General features: G+C 45.5%; 2 protein-coding genes and 2 long non-coding RNA genes across 4 annotated transcripts in view; 2 read left to right on the top strand and 2 right to left on the bottom strand.

Moving 5' to 3' along the window:
• Window positions 1-23,953, bottom strand: part of LOC119381726 (uncharacterized) — a 92,490-nt gene extending 68,537 nt beyond the window's left edge. Inside the window, exon 1 of the mRNA XM_049412877.1 lies at window positions 23,791-23,953. Coding sequence (XP_049268834.1) covers window positions 23,791-23,809 — 19 coding nt within the window. The 5' untranslated portion in view covers window positions 23,810-23,953. The remainder of the gene's footprint in view (window positions 1-23,790) is intronic.
• LOC125757182 (uncharacterized) lies at window positions 5,861-9,549 on the top strand. The gene is made up of 3 exons (XM_049412478.1): window positions 5,861-5,979; window positions 6,048-6,503; window positions 8,252-9,549. Exons 1-3 carry the CDS (start codon window positions 5,862-5,864, stop codon window positions 8,581-8,583), a joined length of 906 nt encoding a protein of 301 aa, XP_049268435.1. The 5' UTR covers window position 5,861; the 3' UTR covers window positions 8,584-9,549.
• Window positions 8,335-10,059, bottom strand: LOC125757184 (uncharacterized). Its single transcript, XR_007415115.1, has 4 exons — window positions 9,914-10,059; window positions 9,751-9,857; window positions 9,228-9,300; window positions 8,335-8,438 (listed from the first exon to the last, which is right to left on the bottom strand). It is a non-coding gene; the product is annotated as an uncharacterized LOC125757184 (long non-coding RNA).
• Window positions 16,518-18,799, top strand: LOC125757185 (uncharacterized). Its single transcript, XR_007415116.1, has 3 exons — window positions 16,518-16,529; window positions 16,594-16,759; window positions 18,446-18,799. It is a non-coding gene; the product is annotated as an uncharacterized LOC125757185 (long non-coding RNA).
• Window positions 23,954-24,246: the final 293 nt, after the last annotated feature.

Genomic DNA, 24,246 nt, shown 5'->3' with positions numbered 1-24,246 from the left:
TTTCTATTACCGCAATGAGTTTTGTCAATTTTCCAGCATATTAACTCCCTGCGAGAATTCTCTACAGGTGCTGAGAAATGCCTAAATTTGTTTATTATTTATTCATTTACAAATACCTTAGAGGCCTTCTAGAAGGGATTGGGTGAGGGGGTAAGTACGGTTATACAATCTTAAAAACAAGTATTATTTAAATGCAGCAAATTCATCAGTACAGTATAATGACTATTAACACAACGCATTAACACGCAACAATAATAATATATTACCACACAATATAAATATATACACGCAGCAATATATGGCTCAAATTTCACATGATAATCATACCATGACATCCTAGCCGTAAATGTGCTACAATACATATCAAAAGTCTCTTATCTCGTACTCCCATGAAGTACCTATTCAGCCACTTGAAATATGTGCATGGTGCCGGGTCCCGCACGCCAATTGTCCATGCGCTGAGACTGTCGTCAGCATTTCCGTCGTCTTGCCGTCAGCATATCTAGTCGTCAGCGTTTTCGTCTTACATCACAGCGCGCTTGTCGTCAGCATTTCCGTCTGACATCACAGCACGCTAATAATCTCAATCTGATCAGGATAGAAACCACAGCACGCATACGTGCAGTGATAGCACGTTGCAAAAACTTGCTGCCTGTTTATCAATACTGGTCTGCGTACACACATCGTCTCACCTGGCGAATCACAGTTCCGGAAACTATAACCTCGATTTCTGGAAAAACTGTGCCAGTAATTTCAATGAAACAATTAGCTTTACCACATCTTTACGCTAGAAAAAAGAAGCTTGGGGTGTTTAAACGCCCTTACCCTACCTCGGCTACGCCAGTGATCCTGAATGTTCTTCCGAAGCGAAGATAATGACACTAAAGCTTTTTTTTTATTTTGGTCATGTCATGTGAGCCATCACTTCAGTGGAGAGAAAATTAATAGTAGCAAAAGCAGAAGACACGAAAAAAGAAGAGGCTCCCCCCCCCTCCCCCCCCATGCACAACATGGTCGAATGATATTCCTGAGTCACCGCCAAACGTATAGGCGGTCATAAAGAACTTGTAATTAAAAAAAAAAAGTTCTCTCTGGCGGTCATATACTCATGGTGTCACCAGGAACCGACACCGACTCGGTTATATATAAAAACAATAACGAAGAATGACTCGAAAAAATTACTTTTCATCTCAACCTTAACTATACTATATAATAGACCCGCGTTTGTTTGATCTGTATTGGTACGTCTATGGTTCTACATCAGCCTTTCATATTGTGCTCCATTCTACGTGTGCACGCATGTTTCCGCACGAGGTATCCTTGGATGGCAGGAGTCTTTAAGGATATCCAGTTAAAATGTTTGGTTCATCCTAGAAGAAGCCTGCATGAGTCATGTTACAGAGGGAACCACTTGGAAGGTATGTGCATTTTCTCCACACTTCGAGTTCGCCAGTTTCGGTTTGTGAGGACCTAGCGTTAATGTAATCGGGAAACCTTGGCCACAATATGTAATAGAGAAAACGTTCGGTCGAAACACTCCGAGCTTTGCCGGCAATAATTTGTCTTCGCATTTCTTTCTATATCTTTCTTTCTCCCTCTCTCTTTTCTATTGTTCTTTCTCTCTTTTTGTACTCGTTCTCTGACCCATTCGAGTTGTTGCATCCCACGCCGGACAAAGCGGCGCAGCGGGAGGGCGCACGCCGGGCGGACATGTTCGGGGAGCAAAGCAGAAGATGAAGAAAAGGACGAAAAGAGCGCGTACCGGCCGAGTTATTGCGCTGCAAGTACTAGAAAGGTAGAGGTCATTCATGATGATGATAGTTTATGCGAACGCGTAACGGCATAACGAAAAGCATAACAGTTCCGCTGTAAAAGCTTCATACGCTAAATTGAGAGAACGGCAGGATGGACTTGTTGGTGATTTATAATCGACATATTTGCACAGCGCTACGTAAACGAGAACGTAAGAAAGGACACAACACACGCGCTGTGTTGTGTCCTTTCTTACGTCCTCGTTTACGTAGCGCTGTGCAAATATGTCGTACGCTAAAGCTTTTCGTAAGAGAATATACCAGCCTAACCCGATGCGGGGCAAATCATTAGCGAAGGCAGCTGACTAATGGAACAAAGCACTTACAAAATATAAGTTTAGAGGATAAACCTAAGCGAAACGTGGACTTTCTTTATGCTTGTTGATGTTTTCGTTGGAGTAAAATAAACAGAAGTACATATTTATTCGAATATAAGCCGATGTTTTTTTTTTTTTTTTTTTTTTTTGGGGGGGGGGGGGAACGATGTGCGAAAGTGGGGGGTCGGCTTAGATTCGAGTATAGATTCGAGTACAATGATTAAGTTTTTGTTTTCCGTCCTTGCGAATTTCGGGGGTCGGCTTAAGCCTGTTTCACATGCAGCGATTTTGCTCCAAGAGCGGAGCGGCTGCCGTCGCGGAAGCCCAAAAACAGGTTTTTTCGAGCGACCAGTGGACGCGCGATCGAGATCGCCAGAGTTGGAAAAATTCGCGAGCGGCAGAGCGGCTGCCCAAGGTCAACCAATGGGGGAGCAGTGACGCGGGGAGCACGTGACCGTAGGGATGGAGACGAGAGCAGCCGCGCGCGCCGGGAGGAACTCGCTCCGACTCGGTTTCCTAGCAGACGACATTCGCTGCAACGAGCTGGCAGTGTAGAAAACGCCGGTTCTTTCCCTTTGTTGTTCTTTACTGCGCTTCCATCAAAGCAGACAAATCGTTTGCACGTGTCCATTTTGGTTCTTTTGTATTTTTATCGAATCGTGACACCAACATAGGTCCGGACAGGGGGAACCTACGACACTCCGCACTTGTTCGCAGTAGACACTTCGTCCCTGGCTGTAAAGGCGGGTATAGATCGTGCTCGGAGAAGCTGTTCGGTCTTTAAATCCCCGAAGGATCTCGCGAGGCGAGAGCAGTGAGCTCGAAATAATGAGCGGACTGACAAAGAGCTGACAGGGGACAGCGTTGTTTGCGAGCGGCACTTCGACGTGAGTTTCATCGGAAGGACATACCACACATTATAATTGTAACAATGATTGTTCGCGGGCCAGTTGGTACATCTTGAACATGAAACAGCGCGCTTAGACAGGACAGAAAGTTACAAGAAGCAGACAGACTGTGTGCTTCTTGTAACTTTCTGTCCTGTCTAAGCGCGCTGTTTCATGTACATTATAAACGGTGAGGTTGTTGAGATACCCCGCGTTTGTCAGAAGACGCTGTGCCTACGGTGTTTCTGGACGCACCAAAGTACATTACCAAAAAAAAAAAAAAAAGAAAAGCAGACAGGAGTTTCCAAAAATAAGGGAGCGCCAAAAACTTGAAGTTGAGGAGGGTCAAGTAATTTGACCTCTTAACGTGATAGGGGAGTATGTGATAACAAATGTCTGACATAATTATGGGATGACAAATGTGTGATAAATAAACATGTCCTTGCATGTATTTAGTATGCATCTAAAGCCGTAAGTTAACAGAAATCATTGGTCCTTGCATAGACAGAACTATCGCTAAAATAATAAAATAAAATGCTCAGTATCCAAAGAGCCTCCAGCTGCAGCTTCGATCTCCACTTCAATTTTCTCAAGGAAAAGGAGCCGGAAATTGTAAATGCTTTGAACATTTCGCGCTCAAGAGCACTTCAATTTTCTCAAGGAAAAGTAGCCGGAAAATGTAAATGCTTTGAAACATTTCGCGCTCAAGAGAACCAGGGGCGTAGCCAGAAATTTTTTCGGGGGGGGTTCAACCATACATTATGTATGTTCGTGCGTGCGTTTGTATGTGTGCGTGTATATATACCCAAGCAAAATTGAAAAATTTCGGGTGGGGTTTGAACCCCCCCAACCCCCCCCCCCCTTGGCTACGCCCCTGAAGAGAACCCCCTACAATACAGAGGAAATGGAGGGGGGGAAGTAGGTGCGGACTAAGAGAGAAAAAAAAACGCGCTGCACTGCAGCCAATATACTCGCTATGAACGATTGTAAACCGTTTACACTTGACCAAGAGGAAAGAACACTTTAAAGTCAGCTGAGCTATGCAGCCGAGCAAGTGGTTAGTAAACTGAAGCAGACTATAATATGGTAAAAGCAGCGCAAAGGAATATGATAATAAGAATGACACAGACCAGCGCTGAACAGTTCAGCGCCTGTCCTGTGTCGTTCTTCTCGTGTTGTCGTCTTTTTGCGCTGCTTTTACCATGAAAATCAGCCAACTAGCCAAGTTTTGCACACTGTAGCAGATTAAACATGTCGAAGCAAACCGGTATTAAGAAACATTTAAATATGAAAGCCTGGAGGCATGCCAGTTCCGTCTGGTTTAAAAGCATTCTTGTTTTCTTTTTTTTTTTGGTTCGCAGTAGGACAATGGCGTCGCACGGCATGTATTTCGAGTGATGCGGCGGTTGCGGCTGCCGCAACAGCTGATTTTGAGAAAATGGCGCTTGCAACGGTGCTTCCCTGCTACTACTGCTACGTTGGCGTTTCTCGAAGCAGATGGTGCGAAATGCGTTTGAAGAGATGAGCGAGTGTGAATTCCGGCGTCGCTTTCGTTTCTCGAAACGTACTGTACCTTGGTTGTGCGACGATCTCGGCCCCGTCATCGGGTGCCAACGAACCAGTGGGATTTAAACAGAGCGGAAGGCGTTGTGCGCGCTGAGATTTTTGCGATCGGATGCTTCCAGCGAGCTGTCGGCAGCGAGGAATTCAGCGGCCTGTCGCAGTCGTCCGTCAGGAACACGCCATTACTGTTGTCGCGGGCAAAAACGGTGGGTGGCCTTTCCCGGAGACCACAGACTCGAAGAGCGAACAAAGGCGTCGTTCGCGCGGCTCGAGCGGATTCCCGTTGTGGTCGGGTGCGTGGATGGTACGCTCATCGCCATCCAGAAGCCCCATGGCCTGAGCTCCGCGGACACGACGCATTACATGTCGCGGAAGGGATTCTACGCATTCAACACCACGATCGTGAGTATTATTCATGCATTCTATGCGTAGCGAATTGTTTCATTTATATCGCTTAAAATTTCCGCTTTACTGAGGCTGTTGCAACTGAGTATAGTGGGAGCGGTATTTTCGATCTATCCAGAACGAGAATTGGTTCGTTTCAGGGCACTTCGCTTAGGATAAGCGATGAAATCATGTGACGCGGAGTACACGGTGGTTCAGCGGCCTGCACAGTGCATAATATTACCGTTGCTCGTTCGCCATGTGTACCCGAAGCTTGATTCTCGATTTGTATTTGTTAAGATTAGCGCTCCCAGAATGTGCCGTATTATGTCCTTATTGTTCATTGTCGTGATGGACGTTACATGGATCAATACACGTACATTAAATATGCATTGTTTCATAACCCGTTTTTCAGTCGCAAGTTTTTCATGATGTAGGTATTTGTGATACATTGCCTTAAACATACAGCAGCTTTGCTGGCTGGAAGATGGGTTGTTCCAAGCAGTAAACATGCAGACTACCCTTTGACACTGCATTGTCCGCGTGTTAGAACTTATGGTACAAGTCCTACCCTGTTGATGATTTGTTCATAGTTTTAACTGCGTTTTAACAGTAACAGTGCAGACTTAACATAATAGCCAACATTGTACCGAATCCCGGCCGCGGCGGCTGCATTTTCGATGGAGGCGAAAATGTTTGAGGCCCGTGTACTTAGATTTAGGTGCACGTTAAAGAACCCCAGGTGGTCGAAATTTCCGGAGCCCTCCACTACGGCGTCTCTCATAATCATATCGTGGTTTTGGGACGTTAAACCCCAGATATTATTATTATTATTTAACATTGTACCGAAGGTATTTTATGGGTACAATTTTGACTGAATTGAATTCTGCAGACATGTGATGCCGACCTGTGGATTCTGGATGTCAGTCCATGTTTCCTGGGGTCATGTCATGACTCATGGGTATGGTGGGGGAGCCCTCTCCGTCAGCACCTGGAAGCAAAACTGCGGCTTGCTTGGTAAGTGCTGTCAATGCTTGCCACATTCAAGACGTTATCACTACAGCTGTCATGCCGCCCTCGTGCAGGAGACTCCAGCTATCCATTAGAACCGTGCCTCCTGACACCAGTGCCCGGACGACCAGCTCCTGGCACTCCTGAGAACTACTACAACAAGGCCCACACCGCCATGCGCACTGTTGTGGAGAGGTGCAGCGGGGTCCTAAAGAGCAGGTTCCAAAGCTTACAGCGTTATCGGACCTTGCTCTACAATCCCGATCGAGCAGCCACCATCATTGCTGCTTGTGCAGCTCTGCACGATATCGCGTTGGCGGCACATGAGCCTGTTCTCGAAGGGCATGATGACGACACCGACGATGCTGAGCTGCTGCCAGCAGCAGCTGACCTACCACCACCACCACCACAACGGGAGCCAGCAGCAGCGCAACCGCGTAGTGAACCTGTTTCGAGGACCACAGGGCCTGCATGCCAAGCACCTGCGCAGAGTACGCCGCCGCCTGCAACGACCTCGGCAGCATTGTGTGGTGCGTGTTTGTCTTTGTTCATTGTGTTTGTCACTGGCATGAACAAAAGGCTCTTTTTTTTTTACTACACTTCAAATGTTTGCTACACATATCAATGATACAGGGTTCTCCTGTCAATGAATAACCCCCTTGCATAGGTCGGCAAAAAATGTAGAGCTCACCCTGACTCACTCATGAAATATATTTCGCCCTTGGGGCTCACTCGAACTCAGACTTACCAAAATTTTCCTCAAGCGGATTCACTTGGACTCAGGCTCACTAAAAGTTTTTCAACTGGACTCGAACTCACCAATGTATTACACACCTAGACTCACAGCTCGATCTGAATCTGAGTGAGTCGACTCACGAGTGAGTTTGCCGACCTATGCCCCCTTGTCACACAACGCCATGCTGATGAAATACTTCGACCAGGTTGTAAAATATGGCGCTTCACACTAAGCACAAGTGAGAGCTCAACTGTGAATGGCACATTGTGCCATTCACAGCCAAAGTGGTAACCTGAAAAAGCTGTTTGAATCAGGACAGCAACATGCGGTAGCTTTAGTGCAACAAGAATCGTGCTCGTAAATGAAGTGAACAACGTGGGTGGTGTCAGAATTGAAATTTTATTACAAGTATCACGAGCAGTGCACATAAAAAGCAAAATAAATAAATATCCCTTAAAGGACCCCTGACAACGAAATTTTTGTTGGGGACTTTTTGGCTGTAATTTGTAGCTTTGTGTCTGGTAATCTCTAAATTAAATCGTAAATGCTCTAGCGTATCGTACAACTAATTCTAGCGTAGTTAATTGTGACCATTTTAGCATCACTTCAAAACGCCCGCCTAAAAACCACAAGAAACTGGCGCCCCATGCGGGGGAAGCGTCAAAGACCACGTGCACTCAAGCTGTGGTGACAGCGCGGTTTTCAAATCGGGGCCCCAGCGCAGTAGAGATTGAAAGTATAGGCCTCCCTGGGTGCCAGTCCTCGTATTGTGCACCCCCCAAACCTTCTGTGATGTCCACAATACTTGCTTTACACTTGGCACATCACACGGGGCCTCTATCTATGTTATACCAGGATGTCGCAAGGTGCAGCCAACTCAAGTGAGCACTCACGCTTACTTTAAAACCAAATTAAGATATCTTAAAGGCAACGTTCGTCACTAATAATCGGTCAGATGTGCCCCCGTATACAGGAAAGTCAAACAACACAAAGATCTCGAGGTTTCAATTTTGGTGTCAGGGGTCCTTTAAATTTAATGCCAAGAAAAAGAATATAAAAGTACCTTCCTTTTATAATATACAAATGGAGTTATTACAAAGTGCCTGCTGCTCCTCTGCAGCAACACACGCGTCTCGCAGCACGAAAGTCATTGTATTACATGAAAACAAGGCACAGTAGAACCGGTATTAATCGAACTCGCTAAAAAAATGCAAGTTGTTGGTTTCTGATATGTCTTCCTCTATTATTGATTTCTGTTTGTACCCAATCCTGTTGTCTAAACACTTCTAAGCAACAGAACACGCATTCGTAAACTATTTCTTGGTCTTGCAATATTTCAAAATTGCTGTGCAACCTAGACCATTCACAAACGCTTTTCTTTTTTTCTAGGATGTGTAAAAATCGATAGAAAACGTACAGTGTGCCACAATATTCTACACGCATACACTATAAACATAAAGATACACTACAGTGCACTATGTGCGTATACTACAAAATAAATCTGCATATATGTACAACTAGTCTTTACAAATCGCTGTGCAGGTGGCTTCCGCTGCAATGAGGGCCCGGGCGAGGGTACCAACGCCTTGCAGTTCGTGGACCACGTCACCGAGAAGTTGAACCTGGCACAGCTTTCCAATGATGCCTGGCCCTGCCGCCTGGTGTTTGCGGCTAGTAACTCCAGCGCCTTGGCCTGCCGGTTGCCCACATCTCGCAGCTGCGGCATGAGCTGGAAACCAAGAAATGTGTTGCCATTATCATCTATAAATTTCCTGCTACCGACTCTTCGCTGGAAACTTATGTTCGTGAAGAGTTTCAGTGTGTGCAACAATTTCCTCTCTGTTGAAAATCCACTGACCCAACGGCATCCATGAATGGTGCTTGGTTCACCGCACAACCAACGCACTTCGTTTGGACAGACCAAAGCGGTGCCGAAATTCATTTTCGCTCATCTCATCAAACGCATCTCACACCTCTAACCACCTCTGTATGAGAAGCAACCAAACAGCCCTTTTCAGGGCTGCACAATCGTTTGCCCGGCTTTACGAGATGACTGACACAATCTCCTTCCGAAACCCTAGCTGCTGCAGTATGCAAAACACACAGCAAGCAGGTGTAACACAGGTGCAAACATGTGCATTTGTGTATGATGGCTATGTGAAAAAGTTATATAACGAGCTTGCTTTTTGAACAGTATATTTAGCAACAGCACATTTTCAGTTTCACTTTTGAAGCAATTGACAAAATAGGGAAACATTTCAAGATGTTGAACATTTTTGCAATGCAACTTTTTTGCTACATTTCACCATAACTGCAAGGCAGGACACCTGTTTATTCCATCTGACAGTTATGCATACAACTAGCTCCTGCAACCATTTGCCAAATTTTTTTTTGCGCAGCTTTTTGTCTTTATGCCCACAGATGTCATCTCTTCACAAACATATGCCTGCACGCGTGAGCATCACCTGTGAGCATGTAACACCATCTACAGTTAATCAAAAACATCAGTGAAACTTACGTGTTGGGGCACGGGGAAGATCCTGGGCCACATCCTCTTCAGCCACACCAGCAGCAGCTGGAGCAGGGCTCACCTGTTATAGTAAGAAGTTTCTTGATTGACACACTGAGTGCAATAAGAAGTATGGAGTGGAAGTGGACAATAGCAATGTTTTTTTAGAATGTTTCAACAGCGGCATGCTATGACACACAGACTTCGGAGAGAGGGGTGGAGGGAGGCAAGCCTACTGGCTACGCACCTCACTCGACTCGAGGGTCTGAGAAATGGGTTGGAACACGTAGGGTGCTCTAATGAGCTTCGAAATATAGTTCGCGGCTGTTCTTTCGTCATCGCCGCAAATGTGGCTGTTTTGCTTTCTGTTCTGAGCGGCACAACGTGTTAGCACCTCAGCCAACGCGGCGGCCGGGTGATTCACTCGATATTGTTTGAAAAAGTAAAACTGACAGCGCGTAATGGCTCGAAGCAAATGAGCACACTATTTCGCAGCATACAAGTAACAATGATATTCTAAGCCAGTGCTTACCGATTCAAATCACCCGAACTCTGGGCCTCGCGTACTGTCGACCCGCGCGGTCCCTGTCAAGCACGACGCGGCCGCGTTAGCCCGTAATCTGGCCGCCTCCGGTGCCGCTGTAAAGCGGGACGTGTAAGATGACCGACCACAATACGATTGTGCTCGCACTCACCTCTGCTGCTCTCGGAGTTTGGCAAGGCTGTGGTGTTACGCGCAGGGACTTCGTTCAAAAGCGCTACCAGCTCCTGCCACATGTCGTCCCGGTCCTCCCTCGTGAACGACGGCTCCAGCGGGCACGACAGCGTCGCGATCTGTGGGTGCTCTTTCGCAAAAATCCAGCAGAAGCTCCTTTTGACGATCAGACACCCGAGAACCAACGCAGACGTTGCGATGGTTGGTTGGTTGGTTGGTCCTCAGTTACTTGGCGCAACCCACCACGGGGGATCGGCCATGAAACAGGCGGTACCTTATTTTAGAAATTAAATTGTTTTACAATACGAATAAGTTTAGGAATGAATGTTTTAAAAAATTAGATTCACTGGTACAATCCAGATGTTAAAAAGAAAAAAAAACCATTTGAATAGGTTGAAACAGTGAAATGGTGCATAAACTTAACATTCTATTCTTTTTGTTTCCCGTAAAAACTCGCACACGGCTGCGCAAACGTTCCTGTGGCTAAAGCCCATTTCAGTTGCACCAAAGGAAAGAATCACCGGAAGGCATAAATTTAAGCCCATCCTTCGGAGAGGTTGATCTAGCAATCGTTTTCTTTGATTTGTGAACAATCTGCATGTTAAAAAGAAATGATGCAGAGATTCACTCTCGTTGCAATGGAGGCATAAGGGTGACTGTACCAGACCCGACCTGTGTAGGTAGAAGTTCAGTGGGGTGGGACGACATTTTGAAACTGCGTCAGCCGCTACTTTTCTTTTTTTTTTTTCGCGTTCGCGACACCATCTAGCGACGACGTCAAAAAAAACTAACATGATTAAATATCACCACTCAAAGCTGTTGCTGTTTGAAAAAGTGTTTGAGCTTGAGAAGCAAAAGCAATAATTTTCTGTAAAGTAATTATATTTATTAAAAGGCGAGAAACGCTTCACGGTCCTCGTGCCGACGTCACAGGATGCGCGTCTACTTCCGGAAAGCTCTCCGCTTCACGATTGGCTGTTCTCTTCCTCTCGGCGGTTCTAGGCGGGAGAGCTGCGCCTCCTCTCACTTTTGTGACGTAGGCACCGCAGAACGAACGCGAACGAACAAAGATCTCCGATCACCCCCTTTAAGTCCGCGGGCGGGTAAGACGTTTCAGTTTTTTTTTTTACTACTCTGGTGCAGCACGTTCGAACAGTTTACTGTTTTCTTTTCCCTTTTTTTTTTAGTGGTCACGTACCCCGAAGACGACAAATGCCGCCGCCTCTTTACTGCAGAATGCCCATAGGCAAAAAAAAAAAAAAAAGAGACGAGCTCCTTCACAAACCCACAATGTCGTCGACTGGGCCGCTTGCATCCGGTTGCCGGCCCATACGGCGCACCAGCGCCTTGCGGCATTCGAGAGCAAAAGCCACCGAAAGCCCTGTGAAAGCTTAAAACCCCCAAAACAAATTCTTTCTTTCGCTTTTCCATGGCCAAGTGTATGGGCGTGCAACATGACTTGCGTGGTAAAAAAAGAAAGCTGGAACAGAAATAAACGTGACTACTGAAGTTGTTTAATTGCACTCTGATACACTGCACATTTTCATCATTCAAGGTTTAGGCGCGTGAAATTCGATCACCGAAGTAGAAGGCTCGTGAAACTTGCAACCCAAGCGCACCAAAACAAGCGAGCCCGGAGAAAGGAAACCCGCGGATAACGGGCGCTTCCCACAACCATCACTGCGCATCGCAGAGGCGCGCGCCGCGCAAGAGCGGTGCATGTGAAACGAAGCCGCGTCCGAGCGTCCTGCTGCCGCTTGATCGCTGCGGGCCCCGCCGCTCGGTCGCTCGCATGTGAAACAGGCTTTAGAATCGGGGCCGGCCTAGATTCGAGTAAATACGGTAGTAGTCGTGTGCAAAGTGCTTCTTAAGTCACTTTCGCCGCAGTACTCTAATGTCATGCAAAAAAGCACAGTAAGATTAGGAAGAAGAAGAAGAAATAATAGAGAAGGAAAGGCAGGGAGGTTAACCAGTATGGGACAACCGGTTTGCTACCCTACACATTGGGACAGGGTGGGGGAGATTAAAGATGGAGAGGAAAGAGAGAGAGAAAAATAGAAAGATATCACATCACACTGCACACACAGAATCAGTCGGTCACTCTTGTGTAGTACGCGACATTTCTGTCACAGCCGCTTGTCCAAGTTCGTCTCTCTTAAAAACCTCAGCAGTGCCTTCGTCGCCTTCAGCTGTGATGTCTTCTGTTGACGGCATGCAAGAACTGTTTCAACAGACATTTGTCCACTGTCTAGGCGCGCTAGAACGGACGCCAGTGACTGTCTCTGAACATTATATGCAGGACAGTCGCACAGGACGTGGTGTAGCGTCTCCTCGCAACGACAGGCATCGCAAAGAGCGTTGTCGGCCATTCCAATCCGAAAGGAATAGGACTTCGTAAATGCCACGCCTAGTCATAAGCGATAAAGCAGTGTGGCCTCTCTTCGGCGGAGTCCAGTTGGCATACAGAGATGCATCAAAGAGGACAGGTGGCGTTGACGATTGGTCCGGTTGGTTCGGCTGCTTGGTAGGCACCATACAGCGAGCGTTATCTCATGTGCAAGCCTTCGAAGACTGCTGGCAGCGTCGGACCTTGAAAGTGGGATGGTATCTTCCTGTGTGCTTTCGGGGCTACTAGCGGTAACTGGGCATAACACATCTGGATTAAGGGGGTAACAGCGCAAACACACACCCACAAAAGAGACGACACGGACACAAGCGCTGTTTTTTTTTTTTAAATCGTCAACATTCCTAAAAACTCCTAAAACCGGCCCCCCATTAAAAATCTGTTCTAGAGTCTTGTCAACCTTAGGAAGAAAAATATCACACAAGATAGGGGCTACGCAAGAGCCTACACTGTAAAAAATAGTTGTAAATTTACAGATAAAATACATGAAATTTCTGTACCGCGAAAGAAACTTTCTGCGAATGTGCCATGAAGGAAATCTGTTAAATAGAGAAACCGAAATTTCCTGTTATTCGTGACCTTCGGCAGAACAAACGACTCAAAATTGAACCTCCACAGTTTTAAATACTTCAAAGATTACAAATGTCCATGAAATAACATTTCATGTTTTTCTGGTTATTCCCACAATGCTATTTTGATTTATTAATAGTCAGTGCCTTTTCTGCGGTTCTGCGTTCATGCCTCGCGGGCCCCTACATTCACAAGATGGCTACCGTTCACGTCGAAGCGCGGCTACGTATGGCTGCAGTGTAAAGCGCAGCTACGACACCGTCCTGCTCCTGCTTTTTGTGCGTCTGCCATTGAAAGGTGAGTGGTTTGCTTCTAACTAGAGTTCCTTGCAACAGGAACTCGTTGATATGCCTGCCCGCTTTCGAAATTCGCTCTCGCGTAGTTTCTAATTCTGCTTTGCGTCGGCAGCGCGCGCGACCACAACGTTGTGCGAGAGTCGGAATTCCTTCCATGCTTTGGTAGAAATACTGAAGAGGCCTTTACGTGGGTGCTTGAGGGAACGCCTGCTGTTGTACCCCATTTATTTCTTTGCGGTTAGCGGCAGCGTACGCCAAGGTAGGCGAATTTGTATTTGGACGGTTGCAGAGCGCATACTACAGCGTTCACAGCGCACTTCATGTGCGTTCTCTGCGGGCAGCCATTAACGAGGTTTCGCTGTACAGAATAATGAGAGGTATTTGTTCACCTTACCCGCTTTGTTTCTTTATTACATCAAACCTGTGTATTCTGTGTTTCTGCACCTATTTTTTTCTTGATGCTTGGACCGACTTCCTCTAAAAACTAATGAAGTGCGTGTAACTCAACTCAGCTAACCGAGCGACGTTACAGAGCATATAATACATTCTTTTTTTATGAAAGTGCAAACGTTTCCTTTTTCTACGTGTAATAGGTAGCTTTCTCCTGCATAGTGAACATGGCCCTGAGCAATGATGTTGTGGCTTGGTGCACGGCGTTTAGTGTTTTGTAGTGGCCATTGCATGATAAGTTCTGCTTGGTTGTATAATGCTGTGTATCTTGAACATTGCTGGCGGGAATGTGCGAACGCATAGCTTCTTGGCGTAGTATCATTGGATGACCTTCCTTACGAAGCTTTAAGTTTCTGGCAGAAGATAGATAACCTAGGTAAACCTAGTTTACCGAATGGACGTGTGGGGCACATCCACTCGGTAAACTGATACCTCAATTGACTAGCCAATGGGACACGGGCTTGACGTGTACGCGCGCTACCTTGCGTCATCGCATTCCGCCTGCGTTGCGGTGGAGCACGTCCTCTCCTCGGTAGGAGAAACTCGGCGCGTTTCGGATTGGCGTGTTCCCTGCTGAAGCTCATGTTAGATACGCGGTTGTTATCCGTGGTTTACACACAACGGCGTGAAGCCGTGAACACCTCTGGAAAGTGGGCTCAAATGCGCTCGTAGTACAGGCGGTGAATCGTGGCACATGTCACATGTGATCTCTCAGTGAGCACCAACGCTGACGCCGCTGTTCTAGCCGTGCGTGAAGGCTTATTGTGGACATCGATCGTGACTACCTTTAAAGAATCCCGGTTTTCGGAGAGGCGGACTTTGTTTTTAGTGGCGTATTGAAGGGCGAATTAATCTTTCATTAGCTCTCGCCCGTTTTGTTCACCAGTGCTTGGCGGCAGTAGTTATTAGACTTCCATCGTCGAACAAAAGTACCGACACAAATTTTGAATGACGCAACCAAGTGCGTTCGAGATGTATGTACGAGATGTGTTCGCCGCTGAACGCAAAGTTTTTTAGCTCTTTGAGGCGCACGTTCTGTCGCGCGTGAGGTTTAGGGCGTTTGAAAAAAAAAAAACATTCGCACGTTTTGGCCGACAGCTTTAGAAGGACATCCGTTCTATACCACCGCCCTATCGACATGTAGGCCACAAAAAGAGCAGCTTGGCAGATAACAACGGCTCCCGAACAGCTCAGACGACTGGCATATGACGGAATGGTCTGTGTGTTTGGCGAGCCATGCTACTGCGACAGATGGGCTTTGTTTATTTGACGGTGTTGTTTCCTGGCAAATGACGCCATGCGAAACAAACTGTAATTACGCTAATATTACCACTGAAAAAATAACATCTACTTCTTTAAGCGCATCACTCCTTGAATGAAGCGAATTGCTCATTAGAAATATTGTGCGATTTGTAAACATTCACAATATTCTATAGATTTTGAACATATATATTGTGTCGCTCTTTTGCGGAGAAGCAAATTTCATGCTATGTATAGTTTACAGCACGTAATGGCAGGAATTGGCGTACCAGGCTGGGGTTCAACCCCCCCCCCCCCAAATAATTGTTAGATTTAGCATGTGTAAATATGCACGCACGAACATACTACATAAAGAGCGGTTGAACCCCTCCCCCGAACAGAATTTCTGGCTACGGCACTGCAGGCAGTGCAACTCGTCTTCTGGCCCAATGGCTTAGCCCAACTCGAAGGAGTTTTTCAGTAAAAATATAAACCAATTGACCCTCTGCTTTTCATAAAACGAAGGACAGTTTGCTCCATCTCAGGTGGCAAGTTTTCCAGATTGACACAGATCATTGGACAAATTTCCCCGCCACGTGCCATTTATAAATGAATTCCTGTTAACGAAAAAAGTGTGACAGAAATCGCAACTTGGTGGCTCGCTAGCCCAAATAATGAAATAGTCGACGCGAAGCAGCCGTCATTGCGAACTTCATTGCGCATGCATCGTTGATTCCTTGCATAAACACTTTCTGCAATGGAGGTTCTCTGAGCGCGCCTACGTGCTCTGGTGTTATTCGTCTGCATGCTTAGCCTCACGTCCGTGCAAATGCGCATGCCTTTAAAGGCTTTTTGAAAGCATTAGAAATATGTTTCAATTAGGTATAGCATTTAATGTTAAAGATTCATTCTCTCTGGATTGGCAAAAATGTCTGTTACAGTGAGGCATTAGCCTCCTTTCCTTTCTCTTTAGGGCTTTACAGAAGTGCTTACTGTTATAACAGACTTTTCTATTTCTTTCGGTAATTGCACTTTTTTATTTATTTCAGCGATGTATGTCTGCAGTCTCTCTGGCACCACCAAGACGACTGTGCCACGTTTCATGAAGTATGCGGCACTGCACAAAAACATGAATCTATTCTGCATGAAGTGCCCATTGGAACAGCACAGAAAAGTGTCCCGAGAGTTCCTTCTCTGAGCTAGTGCTACGAGATACCAAGGACGAAAATATGACTGTAGAGAAAACAAAGAGTCCAAAAGGATTTATATGGTTTTGTGTCAGGGAAGCCCTAAGGTGTCATAGTGCCCTTGGTGCTGCATCTCGAGCTACCAAAAGGTAAGAGAATAATTTGACAGTGGCCTGCTCCTCAAATTGTTCGCTGCTTTAATTTACCTTCTATTATTGAGAGAATATTTTTATTTATTTTTATTTTATATCACATCTACAATGTCTGTAGTTCAACAAAAATATTGTCTAACTTTTTATTTGTCTTCGTATGCTTGTTTGAACTCCAGGGTACAGGAGTTTTAATGGCTACTTATCGCATAATTAACTTCATAACTTTTATTATTGCAGGCAAGTACAAGTGAAGATAACGTCAGAGACGTGCCGTGCTCCCCTTTCGTCATTGCCAAAGGTATTGTTATGGATATTTGCAATATATTGCTGAATATTTCTAAAGAGGAAATATTTTGTTCCAGGAGAGAACTTTCTGACTGCCGGGGTATTTACCATCTGTATTGATACCCATGCTGTGATCGAATTCACCACACGGTGCCAGGCATTCAAGTTGATGCTCTTTACACACTTCGCCTTTACTATTGAATACCGCAAGGAGGTCAGCCTAACCGTGGTGTTCACACAAAGGTAAAACTTAATATGATTTTTCTGACTTTTTCAACAACATTCATGCAACTAACTTAGATAAAGCCACATTAGATAGTACAAAAGTAGACAAGTACTGGGGAATTTCCAATATCTGACACTACACTCCCTCATTGGCTAAGTCAATGAGGGTTCTGATGGAGGGTATGACTAAATGGAAATGTTCAGCTTAAGTGTAAAACTGTCTACGGGAATCCTGAGCGGTCATGAAAGATTTTAAGTAATAACGTTAGTATATGGAACGGTTGACGTGTGAAGTATTTTTAATCACTGTTTAATGAGGATTTCGAAGGGGCACCAAGTAACACGACAATTTCCATTATAATAAGTAAGAGCTAGCACTTGTTTATGCAATTCTGCTGCCGGAGCAAGGTGTGTGCCCGGGCTAGTTGGTATACCATAATTGTGAGCACAACGCAGAAAGAGAGACACAATAAACAAAGGACCGACGAGGATTGGTGCAATCAAGCGAGAATTTTCTGTAAGAAAAATGGGCACAGATTGCATCAGCAACACGTCTACAAGTTTATTTGGCATCTATAGCTACACACGACTTTTTCATATCTCTTATTGTTTGCAATGGAGAACATGTGCACGCATGCGCTTCAGGATGAGTATGTTCTTTTCCTAATTGTCTGGAGCAATGCCATAAAATCCGTGGTGAAAATTGCGCCCGTGGTGTCCCATCATCGACGTTGTCTGGGTCTATCGCGTTACAATGGTTTCAGTGTAATTTTTAGCAGATCTAAATTGTGAAACACATAGTGCCTACCATGCAATCATGCGTGTGCACTTAAAATTGGATAGTTCGGTGGTGTTCTCCGGTTTCAGCAAGCACATGCATTGTTTAATAACACCTTTGTTTTGTTTAATAGCATGGTAGCTTTGTTTCGACTTTGGGCTATGTGCGCACAATGTCACAAAGCTCATACATGGTGGAAGCTGTTGAAGGTGAGGGCCTTCAGCGGCACTGCGCAAGTTCACATAAAACTCGCTTGTTACATTCCGACGGACAAACGATCAGTTGCCGACCAATTTTTTGGCGACAGAATGATCATCACGTGGGCATGGTGGTGTTGCTCGCGGAGGTACATAATAAGGGATGGGTTGAGAAAACGTTTCGGCTTAATACACGGGGTCTTGGGCCGCGGTCTCATTGTGAACGATGAACCTAATGACAGCAATTGTGGCTTTTACTCTTGTGCAAAACAGGTACTGGATTTGCTCATTCATCAAGAAAAAGAAAATGCATTGATATAATAGTCATTTGTTTATTTTCCTTCTTGATACTCTCGATAATTGGGCATTCGGTTAATTCAGACGTTTTTTCCGGACCCGTGAAATGCGAATTAATGAGCTTTCATTGTATTTGGGTGAGTGTTTAAAAGCACGTGAACCTTGATCTGTGAGGAGCATTATTTCCTTTAATGTCCTTACACTGCAATAAGTGACATTGTATGAACCATAATGCAATTTTATAGAAATGAATCTCCATCTGGATCATGAGGTTATTTTTTAACTGATTCCACACACACCTTAAAGCGGCAATGCGAGGGTTTCTTGAGCGCTCTACCAACATAATCAATGTTGTTCTCAGTGTGGCCAATTATGTTCAGCATAATCATGCAACAGCCTGGTGCACATAAAAATATCATTATTCGTTTTTAGGGCAGCCGCAGCAGTCAACCCTAACAGAGGGAGCAAGGTCGAGAAGTCAAGGAAGGAGCGCTGCCTCACACCACAAATGACCAACTTAATCAAAGCTCTGTGGGACTATGAATGCTAAGTGCTACAACGAAAAATTTGCAGTGTCATTATGAATATACCGTATTTACTCGAATCTAAGCCGATGTTTTTTTTTTCAGAAACACGATGTGCGAAAGTGTGGGGGAAGGGGGCGTCTTAGATTCGAGTACAATGATTAAGTTTTTTTTTTCTGGCCTTGCGAATTTCGCGGGTCGGCTTATAATCAGGTACGGCCTAGATTTGAGTAAATACGGTATATCTACACAATTTCCAAAACAGTTTGAATCTACGGTGACAACATGTACGCAGTTTTCAATATTTTGAAGCTGTTTACATGCAGCATTTCCTGTGCTTAAATAAAGATTCGTTTCTTTTATCATGACAGAAGAATCTACTGAAACGTGCCTGTTTTTATTGCGTTATTTACTAGAGTGCTGGAGGCAACATCTCGCGGGTGTAGCTCCAAGAAGTTCACAATGTCCGCTCGGTGCTCGGCTGCTTACCCGAAAGTCGCGGGTGCGACCCCGGCCGCGGCGGTCGCATTTCGACGGAGGCGAAATGGTAGAGGCCCATGTACTGTGCGATGTCAGTGCACGTTGGAAACACCAGATTTTCAAAATTTTCGAAGCTCTCCACTACGATGCGCCTCATAATCATATCGTGGTTTTGGCTTGTAAAACCCCAGATATTATTTTTAAAAAAATGGAATATATTTGGATTATGCAAACGCAATATATTGGTATTTTTGCCATTTCATTTGGCTAAACAAAATATTTTTGCGTATCGCTTGTACGAGTGACATAAGTACTTTTTAGTACTGAGGAATGCTTTTCTAAGAAAATATATATAAGTTCATCTTTATGCATAAAAATATGTTCCAGAATTAAAATGCAGTAATGAAATAGCAGGAGGGCAGTAACAGAAAACACAACCTTTGTGACTCGATATCCAAACTTGTACTTATAGGTAATGTTTCTGTAAACAATAACAGACACTATTAGTGAAATAACAGATAAATGAGAACAGAAAACAGTTTTTTTCAGTGTCTGAAAACTGAAACGGGTTTTTAAACATAAAATTTCTGTACTGTAAAAGCGAATGTGACAGTGAAATAACAGAAAGAAGACAAAGAGAAAACCAAGTTTTTTCTGTAATACAAAACTGAACATTGTGTTTATGCAGAAAAATTTTGTAAAGTAAAACGGAAAAAATTTGTTAAAACACAGAAAACTTCAAAATAAAAAACATAGCTTTACAGAAATTTTGTGGCAAGAGAGCTGCCAGACAATTTCTGTTTTTTTCACAAAATATTTTTTACAGTGTATGCAAACGCCATCGCGCTGCAAGAACGGCTGTTCGTCAAACACTATAAAAGTAGACTTTAAATAAAACTGCAATAAAGAAGAAATTATCAACGGACAAGCCGACTGAGTTCTGGAAGGACACGTCAGCGTTATCCTCTATGCACTCTTTCACTGAAGCCATCAGCTGCTTCTGCGGAACAGAATAAAACAAATCACGAACGTCTACTGAAAAACCATAAGATACATCGTCATTACCCTCTAAAAACTTTGCGACTTCAGCAGATTTCTTTACAAGAAACGGGTCGTCGACCACGAGCATTTTAAGCTTTTTTAACAAGAACTGGCTAACATTCCTCTGCCACGATCCCACTTCACTAACTATGGTCCTAAACGGATATTCAGGCTTATGGGTCTTGGCAGTGAAAAACACGTTCAGGCTATTACCTCTGCTGTTAGTGATGTCCCTCGCAAGCGTACTTAAATCTAACCCCTTACAAAACTCGACGAACGTGGTTTTAACTCGCACTTGACTTTTCTTCACGGGGACGAAATTCTTGTTTATCGCTGCCTTCGCTTTTTCGTTGTAGATTCCCTTCGGTAGAACGGCGAACCCGCCTTCTTTATCGGCTTGGACAAGCATCAAGTTGTTGCTCTTGAAGAAAGTCACCACGTCTTTTAACAAACTATCACGGCGCAGGTCCGCATTTATCGGAGCATACGTACTTTCGCAGGCACTCGACACCTTCAAGAAGACGGCGGTCCCGATTTTCATCTGTAACTTTATCGGCCACTTTTCGGTTCAACGCGATTAGATCATGCACAGGAACGCCAGGCTGAACACCAAATTTAGGGCCTTTCTGCAGAAGACGCATAAACTTCTCGGGCACGTGAACATCACCCAAGACGTCACAGCGCTTGTATCCGTGTCGTCTCTCTTGTGAGTGTGTGTTCGTGCTGTTACCCCCTTAATCTACGATGAACCAACTCGCCTAAGAAGAAGTATTAATGATAACACATCTAGTTCATTAATTACACACGCGCGCATGCACCGTATATTTACGAGTACAAGTATGATCGTTGACGTCCAAAAACTTTACTGGCAATCATTCAGAGCTGTTCGTAACGTCGCTGCGGCCCTGAGAAACACTGCATCAAAACGTAGGCCAACTTTCTTTTGTCGTATACTAATTTTCCGTGTTTTCTGGTGATATGAATTTCGGATGATACGAATATTTTTGGTAACCCCGCGAGATTCGTATCACCGAGGTTTTACGGTATACGGTATAACTGCATCCCTGATGCCTCGTTGGTATGGATCGTTGACAGCGTCGTCGACGCGGACGAAAACGCCGGGGTATGAGCTGGTACGGTGCTGCACATAACACACGGGCTTTCGTACAAAAGGTCCAGTTCGGAAAACGATGTTATCAAAGGGCGCCGCCTTCAAGCGTCAGGTTGACGGCGTCAATAAAAACGCTGACGACGCCTCAGCGTCTCTCTTATAGATATCGCTGAAGCAGTCACAAACACGCACTCCACTTGAACTCAGACCGATTACGAAATACTCTTCGTCGTCCTATCGGCCACCTAAAAGTTATGGGTGCCAAGGAACCACTGGCACTGGCCACACGATAAAATAGTCCTTGAAGTAGTGTGTGAAGCGTCAACAGAGTTGCACCACCAGTGGCGCTGCACGCTGTCATTAAATTAAACGAAATGTCACATCAGACTGGTGGAATACATCCTTTCAAATCTACGTTTGCGCTTTCTTACTGCGTTAGTTATCTGTATAAATAGAGCAAAAGTGAAATCTTTCTTGAAGATTTCACTTGTAATAGCGATAAATTATTGTGGGGGTGTGCATATGTGAAAGTGCTTTGCTGTGCTGCTCAAGAAAAGCTGCATTTGGTGACGTGACCTTCGCTCTCAAGGACGTTGCTGTGTGCTCGGCAAGGCAAGTCTCTCGGCGCAAGGCGACTCAACATCCCTGCCACAACTACAGCGCAGCTGGCTCGTGCTCCAGTGCTGTGTATTTGGACCTGTACCATCTTGTGCGGTAGTCTGAGGAGGCAAGACACTATTTGCTACATGCTCCGTTCGAGAGATTTGGTCGCCGGCGTGGCTCGCATATCTAGCTGCTCAACTCGCCACGGAAATTAAACGGGAATGTTTAGCAGTTAGCCACTTGTCAGCTCCGTTCCCAACCCCTCGTCAGGCGTTTTCATACCAATCTTTCGAGTATACATGATGCTACGATCTGTCGGTGAAACTTACGGTGAACGGAAAGCTGCGAACGCGCTAACATAGGTGTCGCACTGTTCGTTTAACGTGTGCGATCAATACACGTACTACATGGTCGACCTCCCCTCATTCGTGTCTGCATATAGCGAAGATGCCACCTGCATAGATGGCGAAACATCTATACCATTTTCTTAATTTGTTAAGTAGGAGTGAAGCTTTTAACATCGGAGCTGTGCTAGGGCTGGGCCTGGTGGCAGTTGAGTGTCCAGAGTAATCACGCTCCGGTTCCCGGATGCCCCCATAGATGGCGTAAGTGCCTCGGTCGCGGACGAAGCGGTAGCCGCACAGTGAAACTGGAAAGCGCGACTCGAGCGTAAAGTCACCTCACCTTACCGTAGTAGGGGAGGGTGTGGTGGGGGCTGCCACGCGTCTTTTCCCGCCATGGATGTCGCTCGACTAGAAGGCCAACGCGCGAGAACGGCAGCGTCGTCGACGGGAGGCTAACCCCGAGCTACGGAAGGAAGAAGCGGAGGCTAAGCGACAGCGAAAGCAAGCAAATCCCGAGCCATGCCATGGTGCACGGAAGAAAGCAGCGGAAGCCAAGCGACAGCGCAGGCAAGCCACTCCCGAGTTGATACGCAAGCAAACCGAAGCAAACCGACAGCGAAGGCAAGCTAACCTCAAAAGGAACAAGCCTTACGTAGTCATCGGAAAGAGAACCCCGACCTTCGCGACAAAGTAGTGCAGGCGAAGCGCACGTGGAGGGCTGCGAACCCGGATTTGGCCAAGCACGAACTCGAGCGAAAACGCGAGCGCCGGGAGATACCACTGACCGAGGGTGCCGAAGGACGATTCAAGAGGGATTTCCTTGACAGAGAATTTGGGCACAGCTGTGGAGTGTGTGACAGACTGCGGTTTGATCAGAGCCATACTCGGATACACGGGGGAACCGCTGCTCCGCTGTTTCTGCACACTGGATGGAACGGGTGCAATTTATTTTCCAGCCATGAATCTACCCGGCTTTTGCAACATTTGCTGCATTTATGAGAAAATGATCGAATTGTGGTCTTTATGCGTCTTTCACTAAGGATATATATATATATATATATATATATATATATATATATATATATATATATATATATATATATATATATATATTGATGAGTAGTTGGACTTGTGTGCCCAAGTCATTAAAAGCAAAGACGACGCTGTGCATGTCTTCCGGCTGAGGCGTGTGAGCACCATCAGTGCATAACTGCGTGCATCCTTTAAAATAAACAATATGTTAAAAGATACCGCGCACGTTTCGTCTTTCTCGGTCCTTGGAGTAATCATACATAAATAGGTTTGAAAGCTGGGCTAGTTGGGGACTTGGTGACCAAGTGGTGCCCTACCGAGCTGCGGACGAGGGCTTTGTACAATAAGGTGCTCTACATGAAACTAGTGAAGTCATGTGCGTCCGTAACGGCGAATACAAACAGGAAATAATTGGCGGAGCTAGTAACTTCGAAAATGAGCTGCAGCCACACCCTGCTGTTGTGGGTTTGACACACACGTAAAACCTGAACAGGTAAAAAAAAGTGGCGCGGAGAAAATTTTTAGCCTATCCTGACGCTAAAAATATCAATAGAAAAAAGAAACATACAAGAACTGAAAGCTTTGAGAATTCGGCCCCAAGTTACCGCAATAATCACAGATAAAAGAAAAGGGCAAGCATACTTTGCCTTACTTGCTCCATGGTGGATGGCTCACAGGTCGCGCGGCCGACGACGTTGGCCCTTCTCAAAACGAAGGGAAACTGTGAGTGGAGCTAAGAAGCGCAGCGTGGTTTGTGCCCTTGAACGGTCTTTCAGAAGCGTCGCATGCGCCAACCTCTCGTAGATAACAACGGGCTGAGTGCCGGCGGGAGCACGGTTAAGGGTATAGGCGCCAATATCAGCGAATTTTGCCCGATAAGTGTGTGAGTAAGCACACAAGAAAAGTGTACCACGGGGACATGTGTGGGCCACGTGCGTCTGTAGCAATCCCGGACCACTTCAGGTGCCGGACGATGTGCGAGTTGTTGTCGGTATGTGCACGAAAATGATGCCTTTTTGTTTATATATACGCTTGATAGTGGACAGGACATCATATAAGAAGGATGGCTGCTTCGGAGTTGTCAGGCCCTGACGAATG

The sequence above is a fragment of the Rhipicephalus sanguineus genome, chromosome 2 (assembly GCF_013339695.2).
Source record: "Rhipicephalus sanguineus isolate Rsan-2018 chromosome 2, BIME_Rsan_1.4, whole genome shotgun sequence".
NCBI classification, from domain to species: Eukaryota; Metazoa; Arthropoda; class Arachnida; order Ixodida; family Ixodidae; genus Rhipicephalus; species Rhipicephalus sanguineus.
This window is presented reverse-complemented; position numbering and strand designations above follow the sequence as displayed.

Coding starts and splice junctions, on each gene's coding strand:
- LOC125757182 (XM_049412478.1), top strand. CDS start 5,862: ATGCCGACCTGTGGATTCTGGATGTCAGTCCATGTTTCCTGGGGTCAT. Junction 5,980..6,047: donor GCAAAACTGCGGCTTGCTTG/GTAAGTGCTGTC, acceptor GCCCTCGTGCAG/GAGACTCCAGCTATCCATTA. Junction 6,504..8,251: donor GACCTCGGCAGCATTGTGTG/GTGCGTGTTTGT, acceptor ATCGCTGTGCAG/GTGGCTTCCGCTGCAATGAG.